The following is an 18,875-nucleotide window of genomic DNA, read 5'->3' on the forward strand; positions in this document are numbered from 1 at the left end:
GAAAAGCAGTTGTTTGTGACATGTCAAATGTTTGTTAGAAGTGGGATCAGTGTTCCTTTTCTCTGTACAAGCTTCATTTTGAAAGATAATCTCGTTCTTTTGAAAGTGTATTCTTTCCTGAAAAGCTTTAGTTAGAAATGCACTTGTGTTACTTGGTAAGGAGAAGCTGTTGTTTAGGACATGTCAAGGTATTATTTGAAGTGAGTTCAATATTCCTTATCTCTGTAGAAGCTTTCCTTTAAAGATAATCACATTCTTTTGAAAGTATATTCATTTCCAGAAAAGCTTTAGTAACTAACACACATGTGTTTCTTGGTAAAGAGTAGCAGTTGTTTGCGTCATGTCAACATCTGGTTAGAAGTGATATCAGTGTTCCCTTTCTCTGTACAAGCTTTAATTTGAAGGATAATCAAGTTCTTTTGAAAGTGTATACATTTTTTGAAAAGCATTAGTTAGAAGCACACATGTGTTTCTTGGTAAAGAGAAGCCGTTGTTTGCGACATGTCAAAGTATTTTTAGAAGTGAGATCAGTGTACCTTTCTCTGTACAAGCTTTACTTTGAAAGATAATCACATTCTTTTGAAAGTGTATTCATTTCATTAATAGCTTTAGTAAGAAACGCACAAGTGTTTCTCTGTAAAGAGAAGCAGTTGTTTGCGACATGTCAAAGTATTGTTAGAAGTGAGATCAGTGTTCCATTCTCTGTAGAAGCTTTGCTTTGAAATACAATCACATTCTTTTAAAAGTGTATTCATTTCTTTAAAAGCTTTAGTAAGAAACGCACATGTGTTACTTGGTAATGAGAAGCAGTTGTTTGCAACATGTCAACGTCCTATTAGACCTGAGATCAGTGTTGCTTTTCTCTGTAGAAGCTTTAATTTGAAAGATAACCACATTCTTTGAAAGTGTATTCATTTCATAAATAGCTTTAGTAAGAAATGCACATGTGTTTCTCTGTAAAGAGAGGCCATTTTTTGCGACATGTCAAAGTATTGTTATTAGTGAGATCAGTGTTCCTTTTCTCTGTAAAAGCTTTACACTGAAAGATAATCATGCTATTTTGAAATTGTATTCTTTCCTGAAAAGCTTTAGTTAGAAACGCACTTGTGTTACTTGGTAAGGAGAAGCAGTTGTTTGCAACATGTCAAAGTGTTGTTTGAAGTGAGGTCAATATTCCTTTTCTAGGTACAAGATTTACTTTGAAAGATAATCACATTCTTTTGAAAGTATATTCATTTCCTGAAAAGCTTTAGTAACTAACACACATGTGTTTCTTGATAAAGAGAAGCAGTTGTTTGCGACATGTCAACGACTTGTTAGAAGTGATATCAGTGTTCCTTTTCTCTGTACAAGCTTTACTTTGAAGGATAATCACATTCTTTTGAAAGTGTATACATTTCTTGAACAGCTTTAGTTAGAAACACACATGTGTTTCTTGGTAAAGAGAAGCAGTTGTTTGCGACATGTCAAAGTATTGTTAGAAGTGAGATCAGTTTACCTTTCTCTGTACAACTTTACTTTGAAAGATAATCATATTCTTTTGAAAGTGTATTCATTTCATTAATAGCTTTAGTAAGAAACGCACAAGTGTTTCTTTGTAAAGAGAAGCAGTTGTTTGCGACATGTCAAAGTATTTTTAGAAGTGAGATCAGTGTTCCATTCTCTGTAGAAACTTTGCTTTGAAATATAATCACGTTCTTTTAAAAGTGTACTCATTTCTTTAAAACTTTAGTAAGAAAAGCACATGTGTTACTTGGTTAGGAGAAGCAGTTGTTTGGGACATGTCAAAATATTGTTTGAAGTGAGATCAGTATTCCTTTTCTCTGTACAAGCTTTAATTTGAAAGATAAAGACGTTCTTTTGAAAGTGTATACATTTCTTGAAAATCTTCAGTAAGAAACATACATGTATTTCTCTCTAAAGAAAAGCAGTTTTTGTGACATGTCAAATTACTGTTAAAAATGAGAAGTTTTCCTTTTATCTCTACAAGCTTTACTTTGAAAGATAATCTCGTTGTTTTGAAAGTGTATTCATTTCAAAAATAGCTTTAGTAAGAAACGCACAACTGTTTCTCTGTAAAGAAAAGCCATTTTTTGCGACATGTCAAAGTACTTTTGGAAGAGAGATCAGTGTTCCTTTCTCTGTAGAAGCTTTACTTTGAAAGATAATCACATCTATTTCAAAGTGTATTCATTTCATGAAAAGCTTTAGGAAGAAACACACATGTGTTTCTCTGTAAAGAGAAGCAGTTGTTTGTGACGTGTCAAATTATTGTTAGAAGTGATATCAATGTTCCTTTTCTCTGTAGAAGCTTTACTTTGAAAGATAGTCACATTCTTTGGAAAGTGTATTCATTTTATAAATAGCTTTAGTAAGAAACGCATAAGTGTTTCTCTGTAAAGAGAAGCAGTTGTTTGCGACATGTCAAAGTATTGTTAGAAGTGAGATCAGTTTACCTTTCTCTGTACAACTTTACTTTGAAAGATAATCATATTCTTTTGAAAGTGTATTCATTTCATTAATAGCTTTAGTAAGAAACGCACAAGTGTTTCTTTGTAAAGAGAAGCAGTTGTTTGCGACATGTCAAAGTATTTTTAGAAGTGAGATCAGTGTTCAATTCTCTGTAGAAACTTTGCTTTGAAATATAATCACGTTCTTTTAAAAGTGTACTCATTTCTTTAAAACTTTAGTAAGAAAAGCACATGTGTTACTTGGTTAGGAGAAGCAGTTGTTTGGGACATGTCAAAATATTGTTTGAAGTGAGATCAGTATTCCTTTTCTCTGTACAAGCTTTAATTTGAAAGATAAAGACGTTCTTTTGAAAGTGTATACATTTCTTGAAAATCTTCAGTAAGAAACATACATGTATTTCTCTCTAAAGAAAAGCAGTTTTTGTGACATGTCAAATTACTGTTAAAAATGAGAAGTTTTCCTTTTATCTCTACAAGCTTTACTTTGAAAGATAATCTCGTTGTTTTGAAAGTGTATTCATTTCAAAAATAGCTTTAGTAAGAAACGCACAACTGTTTCTCTGTAAAGAAAAGCCATTTTTTGCGACATGTCAAAGTACTTTTGGAAGAGAGATCAGTGTTCCTTTCTCTGTAGAAGCTTTACTTTGAAAGATAATCACATCTATTTCAAAGTGTATTCATTTCATGAAAAGCTTTAGGAAGAAACACACATGTGTTTCTCTGTAAAGAGAAGCAGTTGTTTGTGACGTGTCAAATTATTGTTAGAAGTGATATCAATGTTCCTTTTCTCTGTAGAAGCTTTACTTTGAAAGATAGTCACATTCTTTGGAAAGTGTATTCATTTTATAAATAGCTTTAGTAAGAAACGCATAAGTGTTTCTCTGTAAAGAGAAGCAGTTGTTTGCGACATGTCAAAGTATTGTTAGAAGTGAGATCAGTTTACCTTTCTCTGTACAACTTTACTTTGAAAGATAATCATATTCTTTTGAAAGTGTATTCATTTCATTAATAGCTTTAGTAAGAAACGCACAAGTGTTTCTTTGTAAAGAGAAGCAGTTGTTTGCGACATGTCAAAGTATTTTTAGAAGTGAGATCAGTGTTCCATTCTCTGTAGAAACTTTGCTTTGAAATATAATCACGTTCTTTTAAAAGTGTACTCATTTCTTTAAAACTTTAGTAAGAAAAGCACATGTGTTACTTGGTTAGGAGAAGCAGTTGTTTGGGACATGTCAAAATATTGTTTGAAGTGAGATCAGTATTCCTTTTCTCTGTACAAGCTTTAATTTGAAAGATAAAGACGTTCTTTTGAAAGTGTATACATTTCTTGAAAATCTTCAGTAAGAAACATACATGTATTTCTCTCTAAAGAAAAGCAGTTTTTGTGACATGTCAAATTACTGTTAAAAATGAGAAGTTTTCCTTTTATCTCTACAAGCTTTACTTTGAAAGATAATCTCGTTGTTTTGAAAGTGTATTCATTTCAAAAATAGCTTTAGTAAGAAACGCACAACTGTTTCTCTGTAAAGAAAAGCCATTTTTTGCGACATGTCAAAGTACTTTTGGAAGAGAGATCAGTGTTCCTTTCTCTGTAGAAGCTTTACTTTGAAAGATAATCACATCTATTTCAAAGTGTATTCATTTCATGAAAAGCTTTAGGAAGAAACACACATGTGTTTCTCTGTAAAGAGAAGCAGTTGTTTGTGACGTGTCAAATTATTGTTAGAAGTGATATCAATGTTCCTTTTCTCTGTAGAAGCTTTACTTTGAAAGATAGTCACATTCTTTGGAAAGTGTATTCATTTTATAAATAGCTTTAGTAAGAAACGCATAAGTGTTTCTCTGTAAAGAGAAGCAGTTGTTTGCGACATGTCAAAGTATTGTTTGAAGTGAGATCAGTATTCCTTTTCTCTGTAGAAGCTTTATTTGAAAGATAATCACATTCTTTTGAAAGTGTATTCATTTCTTGAAATGCTTTAGTAAGAAACGCACATGTCTTTTTCTGTAAAGCAAAGCAGTTGTTTGTGACATGTCAAAGGCTTGTTAGAAGTGAGATCCGTGTTCCTTTTCTCTGTAGAATCTTTGCTTTGAAATATAATCACGTTCTTTTTAAAGTGTATTCATTTTAGGAAAAGATTTATTAAGAAATGCACATGTGCTTCTCCTTATAGAGAAGCAGATTTTTTCGACATATCTATTACTGTTTGAAGTGAGATCAGTTTTCCTTTTCTCTGTAGAAGCTTTACTTTGGAAGATAATCGCATTGTTTTGAAAGTGTTCATTTAAAAAATAGCTTTAGTAAGAAATGCAAAAGTGTTTCTTTGTAAAGAAAAGCAGTTTTTGTGACATGTCAAATTACTGTTAGAAGTGAGATTAGTTTTCCTTTTCTCTGCAGAAGTTTTACTTTGAAAGATAATAACGTTCTTTTGAATGTGTATTTATTTCATGAAATGCTTTTGTAAGAAAAGCACATGTGTTTTTCTGTAAAGAGAAGCAGTTCTTTGGAACATGTTAAAGTATTGGTAGAAGTGAGATCCGTATTCCTTTTCTCTGTACAAGCTTTACTTTGAAAGATATTCACATTCTTTTAAAAGTGTATTCATTTCTTGAAAAGCTTTAGCATGAAACACACATGTGTATCTTGGTAAGGAGAAGCAGTTGTTTACGACATTCAAAGTATTGTTGGAAGTGAAATCAGTATTCCTTTTCTCTGTAGAAGGTTTACTTTGAAAGAAAATCACATTCTTTTGAAAGTGTGTTCATTTCATAAATAGCTTTAGTAAGAAACGCACATGTGTTTCTCTAAAGAGAGGCCATTTTTTGTGACATGTCAAAGTATTGTTAGAAGAGAGATCAGTGTTCCTTTCTGTGCAGAAGCTTTACTTTGAAAGATAATCACATTCTTTTGAAAGTGTATTCATTTCAGGTTTAGCTTTAGTAAGAAACACACGTGTTACTTGGTAAAGAGATTCAATTGTTTCCTAAATGTCAAAGTCTTGTTAGAAGTGAGATCAGTGTTCCATCATCTGTAGAAGCTTTGCTTTGAATGATAATCACGTTCTTTTGAATGTGTATTCATTTCTTGAAAAGTTTTAGTATGAAACACTCATGTGGTTCTCTGTAAAGAGAAGCAGATGTTTGCAATTGTCAAATTACTGTTAGAAGTGAGATTAGTTTTCCTTTTCTCTGCAGAAGTTTTATTTTGAAAGATAATCACGTTCTTTTGAAAGTGTATTAGTTTCATATATAGCTTTAGTAAGAAACGCACAATTGTTTCTCTGTAAAGAAAGGCCGTATTATGCATCATGTCAAAGTATTTTTAGAAGAGAGATCAGTGTTCCTTTCTCTGTAAAAGCTTTACTTTGAAAGATAATCACATTCTTTTCAAACTGTATTCATTTCATGAAAAGCATTAGGAAGAAACGCACATGTGTTTCTCTGTAAAGAGAAGCAGTTGTTTCCGACATGTCAAGTATTTTTAGAAGTGAGATCAGTGTTCCTTTTCTCTGTAGAAGCTTTGCTTTGAAGTATAATCATATTCTTTTGAAAGTGTATTCATTTCATGATAAGCTTTGGTAAGAAACGTACATGTGTTTCTCTGTAAAGAAAAGCACTTCTTTTCGACATGTCAAATTACTGTTAGAAGTGAGATCAGTGTTCATTTTCTCTGTGAAAGCTTTATTTTGAAATATAGTCACGTTCTTTTGAAAGTGTATTCATTTCTAGAAATGCTTTAGTAATAATGCTCATGTGTGTCTTGGTAAGGAGTAGCAGTTGTTTCTGACATGTCAAAGTCTTGTTAGAAGTGTGATCAGTATTCATTTCTTGGTAGAAGCTTTACTTTGAAAGATAATCACATTCTTTGAAAGTATATTCATTTCATAAATAGCTTAAGTAAGAAACACACAAGTGTTTCTTTGTAAATAGAAGCCATTGTTTGTGACATGTCAAAGTATTGTTAGAAGTTAGATCAGTGTTCCTTTACTCTGTAGAATCTTTGCTTTGAAAGATAATCACGTTCTTTTGAAAATGTATTCATTTCTTGAAAAGCTTTTGTTGGAAACGCACATGTGTTCCTTGGTAAAGAGAAGCAGTAGTTTGCGACATGTCAAAGTATTCTTAGAACTGAGATCAGTATTCCTTTTCTCTGTAGAAGCTTTAATTTGAAAGATAATCACATTGTTTTGAAAGTGTATTCATTTCATAAATAGCTTTAGTGAGAATCTCACAAGTGTTTATCTGTAAGAGAAGCAGTTGTTTGCAACATGTCAAATTACTGTTAGATGTGAGTACATTGTTCCTTTTCTCTGTACAAACTTTACTTTGAAAGATAATCACCTTCTTTTGAAAGTATATTCATTTCTTGAAAAGCTTTAGTTAAAAACGCACATGTGTTTCTTGGTAAGGAGAAGCAGTTGTTTGCAACATGTCAAAGTACTGTTAGAAGTAAGATCAGTGTTCCTTTTCTCTGTAGAAGCTTTAGTTTGAAAGATAATCATGTTCCTTTGAAAATGTAATCATTTCTTGAAAAGCCCTGGTTGGAAATGCACATGTGTTTCTTGGTAAAGAGGAGCCGATGTTTGCTACATGTCAAAGTATTGTTAGAAGGGAGATCAGTGTTACTTGTCACTGTACAAGCTTTACTTTGAAAGATAAGCACGTTCTTTGGAAAGTGTTTTCATTTCTTTAAAAGCTTTAGTAAGAAACGCACGTGTTTCTCTGTAAAGAGAAGCAGTTTTTGCGCCATGTCAAATTACTATTAGAAGTGAAATCAGTATTCCTTTTCTCTGTACAAGCTTTACTTTGAAAGATAATCACATTCTTTTGAAAGTATATTCATTTCTTGAAATGTTTTAGTAAGAAACACACATGTGTTTCTTGGTAAGGAGAAGCAGTTGTTTGCGACTTGTCAAAGTATTTTTGAAGTGAGATCAGTATTCCTTTTCTCTGTAGAAGCTTTACTTTGAAAGATAATCATGTTCTTTGGAAAGTGAATTCATTTCTTGAAAAGCTTTAGTTAGAAACAAACATGTGTTTCTTAGTAAAGAGAAGAAGTAGTTTGCGATATGTCAAAGTATTGTTAGAAGAGAGATCAGTGTACCATTTCTCTGGAAAAGCTTTACTTTGAAAGATAATCACGTTCTTTTGAAAGTGCATTCATTTATGAAAAGCTATAATAAGAAACACACAATTTTTTCTCTGTAAAGAGAAGAACTTGTTTGCGACATGTCAAGTTATTGTTAGAATTGAGATAAGAGTTCCTTTCTCTGTATAAGCTTTACTTTGAAAGATAATTACATTCTTTAGAAACTGTATTCATTTCAAGAAAAGCTATAGAAAAAAACGCACATGTGTTTCACTGTAAAGAGAAGCAGTTGTTTACGACATTTCAAAGTCTTCTTAGAAGTGAGATCAGTGTTCCTTTCTCGCTACCAGCTTTACTTTGAAAGAAAATCAGGAACTTTTGAAAGTGAATTCATTTCATTAAAAGCTTTAGTAAGAAATGCACAAGTGTTTCACTCTAAAGGGAAGACGTTGTTTGCGACATGTCAGAGTATTGTTAGAAGTGAGGTCACTGTTCCTTTTCCCTGTAGAAGCTTTATTTTGAAAGACAATCAAGTTTTTTGAAAGTATATTCATTTCATCAAAAGCTTTAGTAAGAAACGCACATGGGTTTCTTGGGAAAGAGGAGCATTTGTTTGCTACTTGTGAAAGCATTGTTAGAACTGAGATCTGTGGTCCTTTTCTCAGCACAAGCTTTATTTAGAAAGATAATCGCGTTTTTTTGAAAGTTTATTTATTTCACGAAATCTTTGTTAGAACTGAGATCAGTGTTCCTCTTCTCAGTACAAGCTTTACTTTGAAAGATAATCACGTTCTTTGAAAGTTTATTAATTGCACTAAAGCTTTGTTAGAACTGAGATCAGTGTTCCGCTTCTAAGTACAAGCTTTACTTTGAAAGATAATCAGGTTCTTTTGAAAGTTTATTTCACGAAAGCTTTAGTAAGAAACACACATGTGTTTCTTTGTAAAGAAAAGCAGATGTTTGCTACATGTGAAAGCATTGTTAGAACTGATATCAGTGTTCCTTTTCTTAGTACAAGCTTTACTTTGAAAGATAATCATGTACTTTTGAAAGTTTATAAATTTCACGAAAGCTTTAGTAAGAAACGCACATGTGTTTCTTTATAAAGACAAACAGTTGTTTGCTATGTGTGAAAGCACTGTTAGAACTGAGATCAGTGTTCCTTTTCTCAGTACAAGCTTTACTTTGAAGGTAATCACGTTCTTTTGAAAGTTTATTAATTGCACGAAAGCATGTTAGAACTGAGATCAGTGTTCCTCTTTTCAGTACAAGCTTAACTTTGAAAGATAATCACGATCATTTGAAAGTTTATTAATTTCACGAAAGCTTTAGTAAGAAACGCACATGTGTTTCTTTGTAAAGACAAGTAGTTGTTTGCTACGTGTGAAATCATTGTTAGAAGTGAGATCAGTGTTCCTTTTCTCAGTACAAGCTTTATTTGAAAGATAATCGCGTTCTTTTGAAAGTTTATTAATTTCACGAAAGCTTTAGTAAGAAACGCACATGTGTTTCTTTGTAAAGACAAGCAGTTGTTTGCTACATGTCAAAGCATTGTTAGAACTGAGATCAGTGTTCCTTTTCTCAGTACAAACTTTACTTTGAAAGATAATCGCGTTCTTTGAAAGATTTTTAATTTCACCAAAGCTTTAGTAAGAAACGCACATGTGTTTCTTTGTAAAGACAAGCAGTTGTTTGCTATATGTCAAAGCATTGTTAGAACTGATATCTGATGGAGGAGTTACTTTCATTTAATAAAGAAACTGCCTTGGCCCATTTATAGGCCAGCCCTTAGGCGGGTGGAGTAAACAGACAGAATGCTGGGAGAAAGAAGCTGAGTGAGGAGTCGCCATGATTCTCCCACTCCAGACAGACGCAGCTTAAGATCTTTCCTGGTAAGCCAGCTCGTGGTACTACACAGAATATTAGAAATGGGTTAGATCAATATGTAAGAGCTAGCCAATAAGAGGTTGGAGCTAATGGGCCAGGAAGTGATTAAAAGAATACAGTTTCCGTGTAATTATTTCGGGGCATAAGCTAGCCATGTGGGCGGCTGGGTGCCGGGGACGCAGCCCTGCCGCAAATATTACAACAGAGTGGCGCTAATATTACAACAGAGTGGCCCCCAAGACAGCTTTTTGCTGTTTGTGGGTTGCGTGCAGCAAAGAAATTGTCCTGACTCAGCAACAGGAAAAAAACTGGCTGTTTTAAAATGCCGGCTTTCTGGGCTGTGCCGCCATTAAGATCTCTGTCTGGCTCCTGCAGGAGACATAGCTTTTGAATGGAGCATTTGGAGTAAAGTGCTATGGCTTGCTTGATGGCAATGTGGACTGTGTCTGGAACTGTGAGTGGCTCAGGGGCACCAAATGGCTCTGAGGCAGGAGCGGCTCAACTCCGCCATGCTGAACTGTGCTGGTCTCAGGCAGGAACTACCGTAATTACTGTAATAACAGCACAGTTAAGGTTTCGACTGGGCAGGACAGAGGCGGTACCGTATTAGCCCTACATGGTGCAACTTAAGTTTTTGAGAAGTGCTTAACATTTTAAGAAATGGCTTCTTCCTCGGTGCTACCTGCGAGGTGGCTGCCATCTCCTTTACGGCATCATGGCTGCCCTCCGGCCTCTGGTGAAGCCCAAGATCATCAAAAAGAGGACCAAGAAGTTCATCCGGCACCAGTCAGACCGATATGTCAAGATTAAGCGAAACTGGCGGAAACCCAGAGGTATTAACAACAGGGTGCGGAGAAGATTCAAGGGCCAGATCCTGATGCCCAACATTGGTTATGGGAGCAACAAGAAAACCAAGCACATGCTGCCTAGCGGCTTCCGGAAGTTTCTGGTCCACAACGTCAAGGAGCTGGAAGTGCTGCTGATGTGCAACAAGTCTTACTGTGCTGAGATTGCTCACAATGTTTCCTCCAAGAACCGAAAAGCCATCGTGGAAAGAGCAGCACAGCTGGCCATCAGAGTCACCAATCCCAATGCCAGGCTGCGCAGCGAAGAGAATGAGTAGATGGCTTGCGTGCACGCTTTGTGTTTAAATAAAACCACAAAAACTGCCGACTTGGAAAAAAAAAACATTTTAAGAAATGCTCCTGGATAGTAAAAAAATTACAGATTCACAATAAAACAGATTCAGACATAAAAGACATAAAAGACCACAGTGTTTGATGAATGTACGTAGGCTTGAGAGAGAGAAAAAAATATATATAAAGAATAAAGTTAATGTTTTAAAAAATGGGTAAAGTCTTTAAAGAGACAGAGTACAGATAGTTATAGATTAAAAGAAATAAAGAAAAATAAGCCACGTAGAAATGGAAAATTCACAGAGAGTCTGGATTCTTTGTATTATTGTGTTTTCTTTAAAATTTTTGACTGTGAAGGAGCTAAGTACAGAGAGACATTTCATTATATGGGCTGCCAAGCTAAACCAGAATGGATATAAGGGTATTATGATTTCAGAATATGGGTCTAAGGACATGATGCTTTGGAGAGGGTCTTCTTTTGTTTTCACAGAGGATGCGACCCTGTGGATTTCTTCTATCCCAATATGGTATGATAGACCGCGCCCTCCTGAAAGGTTACTGTAAACACCCTCAAAAAATTACTTCACTCAACTGCCAACTGAGATGACCCTGGCACACAGGTTATCCCATAAAAGACCTAATTAACGACGCCCCCATTCAGCAGGAAGCAGTTTGGAGAGAAAAATCTGCGCCCATGTTCCCAAATATGGTTTATAAATGTTCTTTTACATTTAAAGGGGGATATGATATAGATATAAATAATTTGCATTTGTATAGATTTTAAGGTCAATTTTGTTATATGTATATGTATTTCTGATCTTGATTAAGGTATTGTGATTGTGTAGTTCATTTAAAAATGTAATGTATAATTAGGAAATATAGGTTGCTAATGGATAATCATAAATAATAGTCAAGCTTGTAGTCATGTTAGTTAGATTTTCTAGATGTGCATAGATATATTTCAGATAGGCATTCTTCATATCTTGCAAAGGCTACAGAATATGGCATTTAAGTGTTTTAATAACTTAGGGTTTTTCATGACAATGAGACACGTCTGCTCCTGGCAGCACCAATCTACTTCAAAAGGAAGATGGGCATCAAAGAGGATCCTTATGGGGTTTGATAGCCACTTGGGCAAGAAACTGTTCTTGCCTGGACTATTGCATAAACTAGACACAGAGAACCCGCAGAAAAAGGACTGCTGAACTTGCGTAAAGGTGAGATGATCTTTCGGGGTTCCTGATTCATAAAAGAGTCTGCAAGACATTCTGCAGGACACAGCAGATAGTGACTGAACTGTCTTTGGAATTTCCTGCTTCATGAAAATGTGTCTGCTGGATACTATGGGCCTGTAGGCCAAAGATGGATGCCCCAACAGTAAGAAAAGAACTTTGGGTGACTGTCCAGGCAGAGAGATGTCTCTGTCATTTCTAAAGTTTGAAATTTCTTATTTCTTGTTTACTTAGGTAACATTATATCCTTCTGGAGTCTTTGATGGAGTTGAAGAACGGTTATTTATAGTTATAGTTTTCCTTAGTTATGATAAAAGATAGATATAAATATTGTAACTGTAATTCTTGCTTGACAACTGTCTTGTTATATGTAATTTTACTATGTTAAAGTTAAAGCCTTTCTTTTTTGTTTAAACAAAAAAGGGGAAATGATGGAGGAGTTACTTTCATTTAAAAAAGAAACTGCCTTGGCCCATTTATAGGCCAGCCCTTAGGTGGGTGGAGTAAACAGACAGAATGCTGGGAGAAAGAAGCTGAGTGAGGAGTCGCCATGATTCTCCCACTCCAGACAGACGCAGGTTAAGATCTTTCCTGGTAAGCCAGCTCGTGGTACTACACAGAATATTAGAAATGGGTTAGATCAATATGTAAGAGCTAGCCAATAAGAGGTTGGAGCTAATGGGCCAGGAAGTGATTAAAAGAATACAGTTTCCGTGTAATAATTTCGGGGCATAAGATAGGCATGTGGGCGGGTGGATGCCGGGGATGCAGTTCTGCCGCAAATATTACAACAGAATAGCGCTAATATTACAACAGATATCATTGTTCCTTTTCTCAAGACAAGCTTTACTTAGAAAGATAATCGCATTCTTTTGAAAGTTTATTAATTTCAAGAAAGCTTTAGTAAGAAACACACATGTGTTTCTTTGTAAAGACAAGCAGTTGTTTGCTACGTGTGAAAGCACTGTTAGAACTGAGATCAGTGTTCCTCTTCTCAGCACAAGCTTACCTCTGAGATCAGTGTTCCTCTTCTCAGTACAAGCTTTACGTTGAAAGATAATCACGTTGTTTTGAAAGTCTGTTAATTGCACGAAAGATTTGTTAGAACTGAGATTAGTGTTCCTCTTCTCATTACAAGCTTTACTTGGAAAGATAATCACGTTCTTTTGAAAGTATATTAATTTCACGAAAGCTTTAGTAAGAAACGCACATGCGTTTCTGTGTAAAGAGAAGCAGTTGTTTGCTACATGTGAAAGCATTGTTAGAACTTAGATCAGTGTTCTTTATCTCAGTACAAGCTTTTCGTTGAAAAATAATCTCGTTCTTTTGAAAGTTTATTAATTTCACGAAAGCTTTAGTAAGAAACGCACATGTGTTTCTTTGTAAAGACAAGCAGTAGTTTGCTACGTGTGAAAGCATTGTTAGAACTGAGATGAGTGTTCCTTTTCTCAGTACAAGCTTTACTTTGAAAGATAATCACGTTCTTTTGAAAGTTTATTTATTTCACGAAATCTTTGTTAGAAATGAGATCAGTGTTCCTCTTCTCAGTACAAGCTTTACATTGAAAGATAATCACGTTCCTTTGAAAGTTTATTAATTGGAAGAAAGCTTTTTAGAACTTAGATCAGTGTTCCTCTTTTCAGTACAAGCTTAACTTTGTAAGATAATCACGTTCTTTTGAAAGTTTATTAATTTCACGAAAGGTTTAGTAAGAAACGCACATGTGTTTCTTTGTAAAGGAAAGCAGTTGTTTGCTACATATGAAAGCATTGTTAGAACTGAAAACAGTGTTTCCTTTCTCAGTACAAGCTTAACTTTGAAAGACAATCACGTTCTTTTGAAAGTTTATTAATTTCAGGAAAGCTTTAGTACGAAACGGACATGTGTTTCTATGTAAAGACAAGCAGTTGTTTGCTACGTGGGAAAGCATTGTTAGAACTGAGATCAGCGTTCCTTTTCTCAGCACAAGCTTTATTTTGAAAGATAATCGCGTTCTTTGAAAGTTTATTAATTTCAAGAAAGCTTTAGTAGGATACGCACATGTGTTTCTTTGTAAAGACATGCAGTTGTTTGCTACGTGTGAAAGCACTGTTAGAACTGAGATCAGTGTTCCTTTTCTCAGTACAGCTTAGGTCTGAGATCAGTGTTCCTCTTCTCTTGCAAACTTTACTTTGAAAGATAATCACGTTCTTTTGAAAGTTTGTTAATTGCACGAAAGATTTGTTACAACTGAGATCAGTGTTCCTTTTCTCAGTACAAGCTTTACTTTGAAAGATAATCACGTTATTTGAAAGTTTATTAATTTCACGAAAGCTTTAGTAATAAACGCACACGTGTTTCTTTGTAAAGACAAGCAGTTGTTTGCTACGTGTGAAAGCATTGTTAGAACTGAGATAAGTGTTCCTTTTCTCAGTACAAGTGTTACTTTGAAAGATCATCACGTTCTTTTGAAAGTTTATTTATTTCACGAAATCTTGGTTAGAACTGTGATCAGTGTTCCTCTTATCAGTACAAGCTTTACTTGTAAAGATAATCACGTTCTTTTGGAAGTTTCTTAATTGCACGAAAGCTTGTTAGGACTGAAATCAGTGTTCCTCTTTTCAGTACAAGCTTAACTTTGAAAGATAATCACGTTCTTTTGAAAGTTTATTAATTTCACGAAAGCTTTAGTAAGAAAAACACATGCGTTTCTTTTTAAAGACAAGCAGTTGTTTGCTACGTGTGAAAGCATTGTTAGAACTGAGATCAGAGTTCCTTTTCTCAGAACAAGCTTTACTTTGAAAGATAATTGCGTTCTTTTGAATGTTTTTTAATTTCATGAAAGGTGTAGTAAGAAATGCACATGTGTTTCTTTGTAAAGACAAGCAGTTGTTTGCTACGTGTGAAAGCATTGTTAGAACCGAGATCAGTGTCCCTTTTCGCACTCAAGTTTACTTTGAAAAATAATTGCGTTCTTTTGAAAATTTATTAATTTCACGAAAGCTTTAGTAAGAAACGCACATGTGTTTCTTTGTAAAGACAAGCAGTTGTTTGCTACGTGTGAACGCATTGTTAGAACTGACATCTGTGTTTCTTTTCTCAGTACAAACATAACTTTGAAAGATAATCACGTTCGTTTTAAAGTTTAGGAATTTCACGAAAGCTTTAGTAAGAAACGCACATTTGTTTCTTTGTAAAGACAAGCAGTTGTTTGCTACGTGTGAAAGCATTGTTAGAACTGAGATCAGTGTTGCTTTTCTCAGTACAAGTGTTACTTTGAAAGATCATCACGTTCTTTTGAAAGTTTATTTATTTCACGAAATCTTGGTTAGAACTGTGATCAGTGTTCCTCTTCTCAGCACAAGCTTTACTTTGAAATATAATCTCGTGCTTTTGAAAGTTTATTAATTACACGAAAGATGTGTTAGAACTGAGATCAGTGTTCCTCTTCTCAGCACAAGCTTTACTTTGAAATATAATCTCGTGCTTTTGGAAGTTTATTAATTGCACGAACGCTTGTTAGAACTGAGATCAGTGTTCCTTTTCTCAGTAAAAGTTTAACTTTGAAAGATAATCACGTTCTTTTGAAAGTTTATTAATTTCACGAAAACTTTCATAAGAAACGCATATGTGTTCCTTTGTAAAGAAAAGCAGGTGTTTTCTACGTGTGAAAGCATTGTTAGAACTGAGATCAGAGGTACTTTTCTCAGTACCAGCTTTACTTAGAAAGTTAATCACGTTCTTTTGAAAATTTATTAATTTCACGAAAGCTTTTATAGACAACCCACATGTCTTTCTGTGTAAAGAAAAGCAGTTGTTTTCTACAGGTGAAAGCATTGTTAGAACTGAGAACAGTGTTCCTTTTCTCAGCACAAGCTTTACTTTGAAAGATAATCGCATTTTTTTGAGAGTTTATTAATTTCAATAATGCTTTAGTAAGAAACGCTCATGTGTTTCTGTGTAAAGACAAGCAGTTGTTTGCTACGTGTGAAAGCATTGTTGAAACTGAGATCAGTGTTCATTTTCTCAGCACAAGCTTAAATTTAAAAGATAATCACGTTCTTTTGAAAGTTTATTAATTTCACGAAAACTTTAGTAAGAAACACACATGTGTTTCTTTCTAAAGACAAGCAGTTGTTTGCTACGTGTGAAAGCATTGTTAGAACTTAGATCAGTGTTCCTTTTCTCAATACAATCTTTACGTTGAAAGATAATCGGGTTCTTTTGAAAGTTTAATATTTTCACGAAAGCTTTAGTAAGAAACGGATATGTGGTCTTTGTAAAGACATGCAGTTGTTTGCTACGTGTGAAAGCATTGTTAGAACTGAGATCAGTGTTCCTTTTCTAAGCACAAGATTTATTTTGAAAGATAATCGTGTTCTTTGAAAGTTTATTAATTTCAAGAAAGCGTTAGTAAGAAACGAACATGTGTTACTTTGTAAAGACAAGCAGTTGTATGATACGTGTGAAAGCATTGTTAGAACTGAGATCAGTGTTCATTTTCTCAGCACAAGCTTTACTATGAAAGATTATCGCGTTCTTTTGGAAGTTTATTAATTTCACGAAAGCTTTAGTAAGAAACGCACATGTGTTTCTTTGTAAAGACAAGCAGCTTTTTGCTATGGGTGAAAGCATTGTTAGAACTGACAGCAGTGTTCCTTCTCTCAGTACAAGCTTTATTTTGAAAGATAATCGCGTTCTTTTAAAAGTTTTTTGATTTCAAGAATGCTTTAGTAAGAAACGCACATGTTTCTTTGTAAAGACTAACAGTTGTTTGCTACGTTTAAAAGCATTGTGAGAACTGAGACCAGTGTTCCATTTCTCAGCACAAGATTTAATTTGAAAGATAATTGCCTTCTTTTGAAAGTTTCTTAATTTCACAAAAGCGTTAGTAAGAAACGCACATGTGTTTCTTTGTAAAAACAAGCAATTGTGTGCTACGTGTGAAAGAATTGTTAGAACTGAGATCAATGTTCCTTTTCTCAGCACAAGCTTTACTTTGAAAAATAATCGCGTTCTTTGAAAGTTTATTAATTTCACGAAAGCTTCAGAAAGAAATGTACATGTGTTTCTTTGTAAAGACAAGAATTTTTTTGCTACGTGTGAAAGCACTGTTAGAACAGAGATCAGTGTTCCTTTCCTCATTACAAGGTTTACTTTGAAAGATAATTCCATTCTTTTGAAAGTTTATTAATTTCAAGAAAGCTTTAGTAAGAAACGCACATGCGTTTCTTTGTCAAGACAAGCAGTTGTTTGCTGTGCGGGAAAGCACTGTTAGAACTGAGTCAGTGTAGTCTTACTCAGTACAAGATTTACTTTGAAAGATAATCGCGTTCTTTTGAAAGTTTATTAATTTCACGAAAGCTTTAGTAAGAAACGCACATGCGTTTCTTTGTCAAGACAAGCAGATGTTTGCTACGTGTGAAAGCACTGGTAGAACTGAGATCAGTGTTGCTTTTCTCAGTACAAGCTTTACTTTGAAAGATAATCGCGTTCTTTTGAAAGTTTATTAATTTCACGAAAGCTTTAGTAAGAAACGCACATGCGTTTCTTTGTCAAGGCAAGCAGTTGTTTGCAGTGCGGAAAAGCACTGTTAGAACTGAGTCAGTGTTGCTTTTCTCAGTACAAGCTTTACTTTGAAAGATAATTGCGTTCTTTCGGATGTTTATTATTTTCAGGAGAGCTTTAGTAAGAAACGCACATGCGTTTCTTCGTAAAGACAAGCACTTGTTAGCTACGTGTGAAAGCACTGTTAGAACTGAGATCAGTGTTGCTTTTCTCAGTACAAGCTTTACTTTGAAAGAAAATCGCGTTCTTTTGAAAGTTTATTAATTTCACGAAAGCTTTACTAAGAAATGCACATGCGTTTCTTTGTCAAGACAAGCAGTTGTTTGCTAAGTATGAAAGCACTGTTAGAACTGAGATCAGTGTTGCTTTTCTCAGTACAAGCTTTACTTGGAAAGATAATCGCGTTCTTTTGAAAGTTTATTAATTTCACGAACGCTTTATTAAGAAACGATCATGCATTTCTTTGTAAGGTAAAGCAGTTGTTTGCTACGTGTGAAAGCACTCTTAGAACTGATATCAGTGTTGCTTTTCTCAGTACAAGCTTTACTTTGAAAGATAATCGTGTTCTTTTGAAAGTTTATTAATTTCACGAAAGCTTTAGTAAGAAACGCACATGCGTTTCTTTGTCAAGACAAGCAGTAGTTTGCTATGCGGGAAAGCACTGTTAGAAGTGACTCAGTGTTGCTTTTCTCAGGACAAGCTTTACTTTGAAAGAAAATCGCGTTCTTTTGAAAGTTTATTAATTTCACGAAAGCTTTAGTAAGAAACGCACATGCGTTTCTTTGTCAAGACAAGCAGTTGTTTCCTATGTGGGAAAGCACTGTTAGAACTGAGATCAGAGTTGCTTTTCTCAGTACAAGCTTTACTTTCAAAGAAAATCGTGTTCTTTTGAAAGTTTATTGATTTCACGAAAGCTTTAGTAAGAAACGCAAATGCGTTTCTTTGTAGAGATAAGCAGTTGTTTGCTACGTGTGAAAGCACTGTTAGAACTGAGATCAGTGTTGCTTTCCTCAGTACAAGCTTTACTTTGAAAGATAATCGCATTCTTTCGAAAGTTTATTAATTTCACGAAAGCTTTAGTAAGAAAGCCACATGCGTTTCTTTGTCAAGACAAGCATTTGTTTGCTACATGTGAAAGCACTGTTAGAACTGAGATCAGTGTTGCTTTTCTCAGTACAAGCTTTACTTTGAAAGATAATCGCGTTCTTTCGGAAGTTTCCTAATATCACGAAAGCTTTAGTAAGAAACGCACATGCGTTTTTTGTCAAGACAAGCAGTTGTTTGCTACGTGTGAAAGCACTGTTAGAACTGAGATCAGTGTGGCTTTTCTCAGTACAAGCTTTACTTTGAAAGATAATCGCGTTCTTTCGAAAGTTTATTAATTTCACGAAAGCTTTAGTAAGAAACGCATATGCGTTTCTTTGTAAAGACAAGCACTTGTTTGCTAAGTGTAAAAGCCCTGTAAGAACTGAGATCAGAGTTGCTTTTCTCAGTACAAGCTTTACTTTGAAAGATAATC

General features: G+C 34.5%; 1 protein-coding gene across 1 annotated transcript; it reads left to right on the forward strand.

The window, feature by feature from the left end:
* Positions 1-10,139: 10,139 nt before the first annotated feature.
* On the forward strand, positions 10,140-10,564 carry LOC130885227 (60S ribosomal protein L32-like). The gene has a single exon (XM_057786668.1). It carries the CDS (start codon positions 10,157-10,159, stop codon positions 10,562-10,564), a length of 408 nt encoding a protein of 135 aa, XP_057642651.1. The 5' UTR covers positions 10,140-10,156.
* Positions 10,565-18,875: the final 8,311 nt, after the last annotated feature.

Source organism: Chionomys nivalis, chromosome 12 (assembly GCF_950005125.1).
Source record: "Chionomys nivalis chromosome 12, mChiNiv1.1, whole genome shotgun sequence".
NCBI classification, from domain to species: Eukaryota; Metazoa; Chordata; class Mammalia; order Rodentia; family Cricetidae; genus Chionomys; species Chionomys nivalis.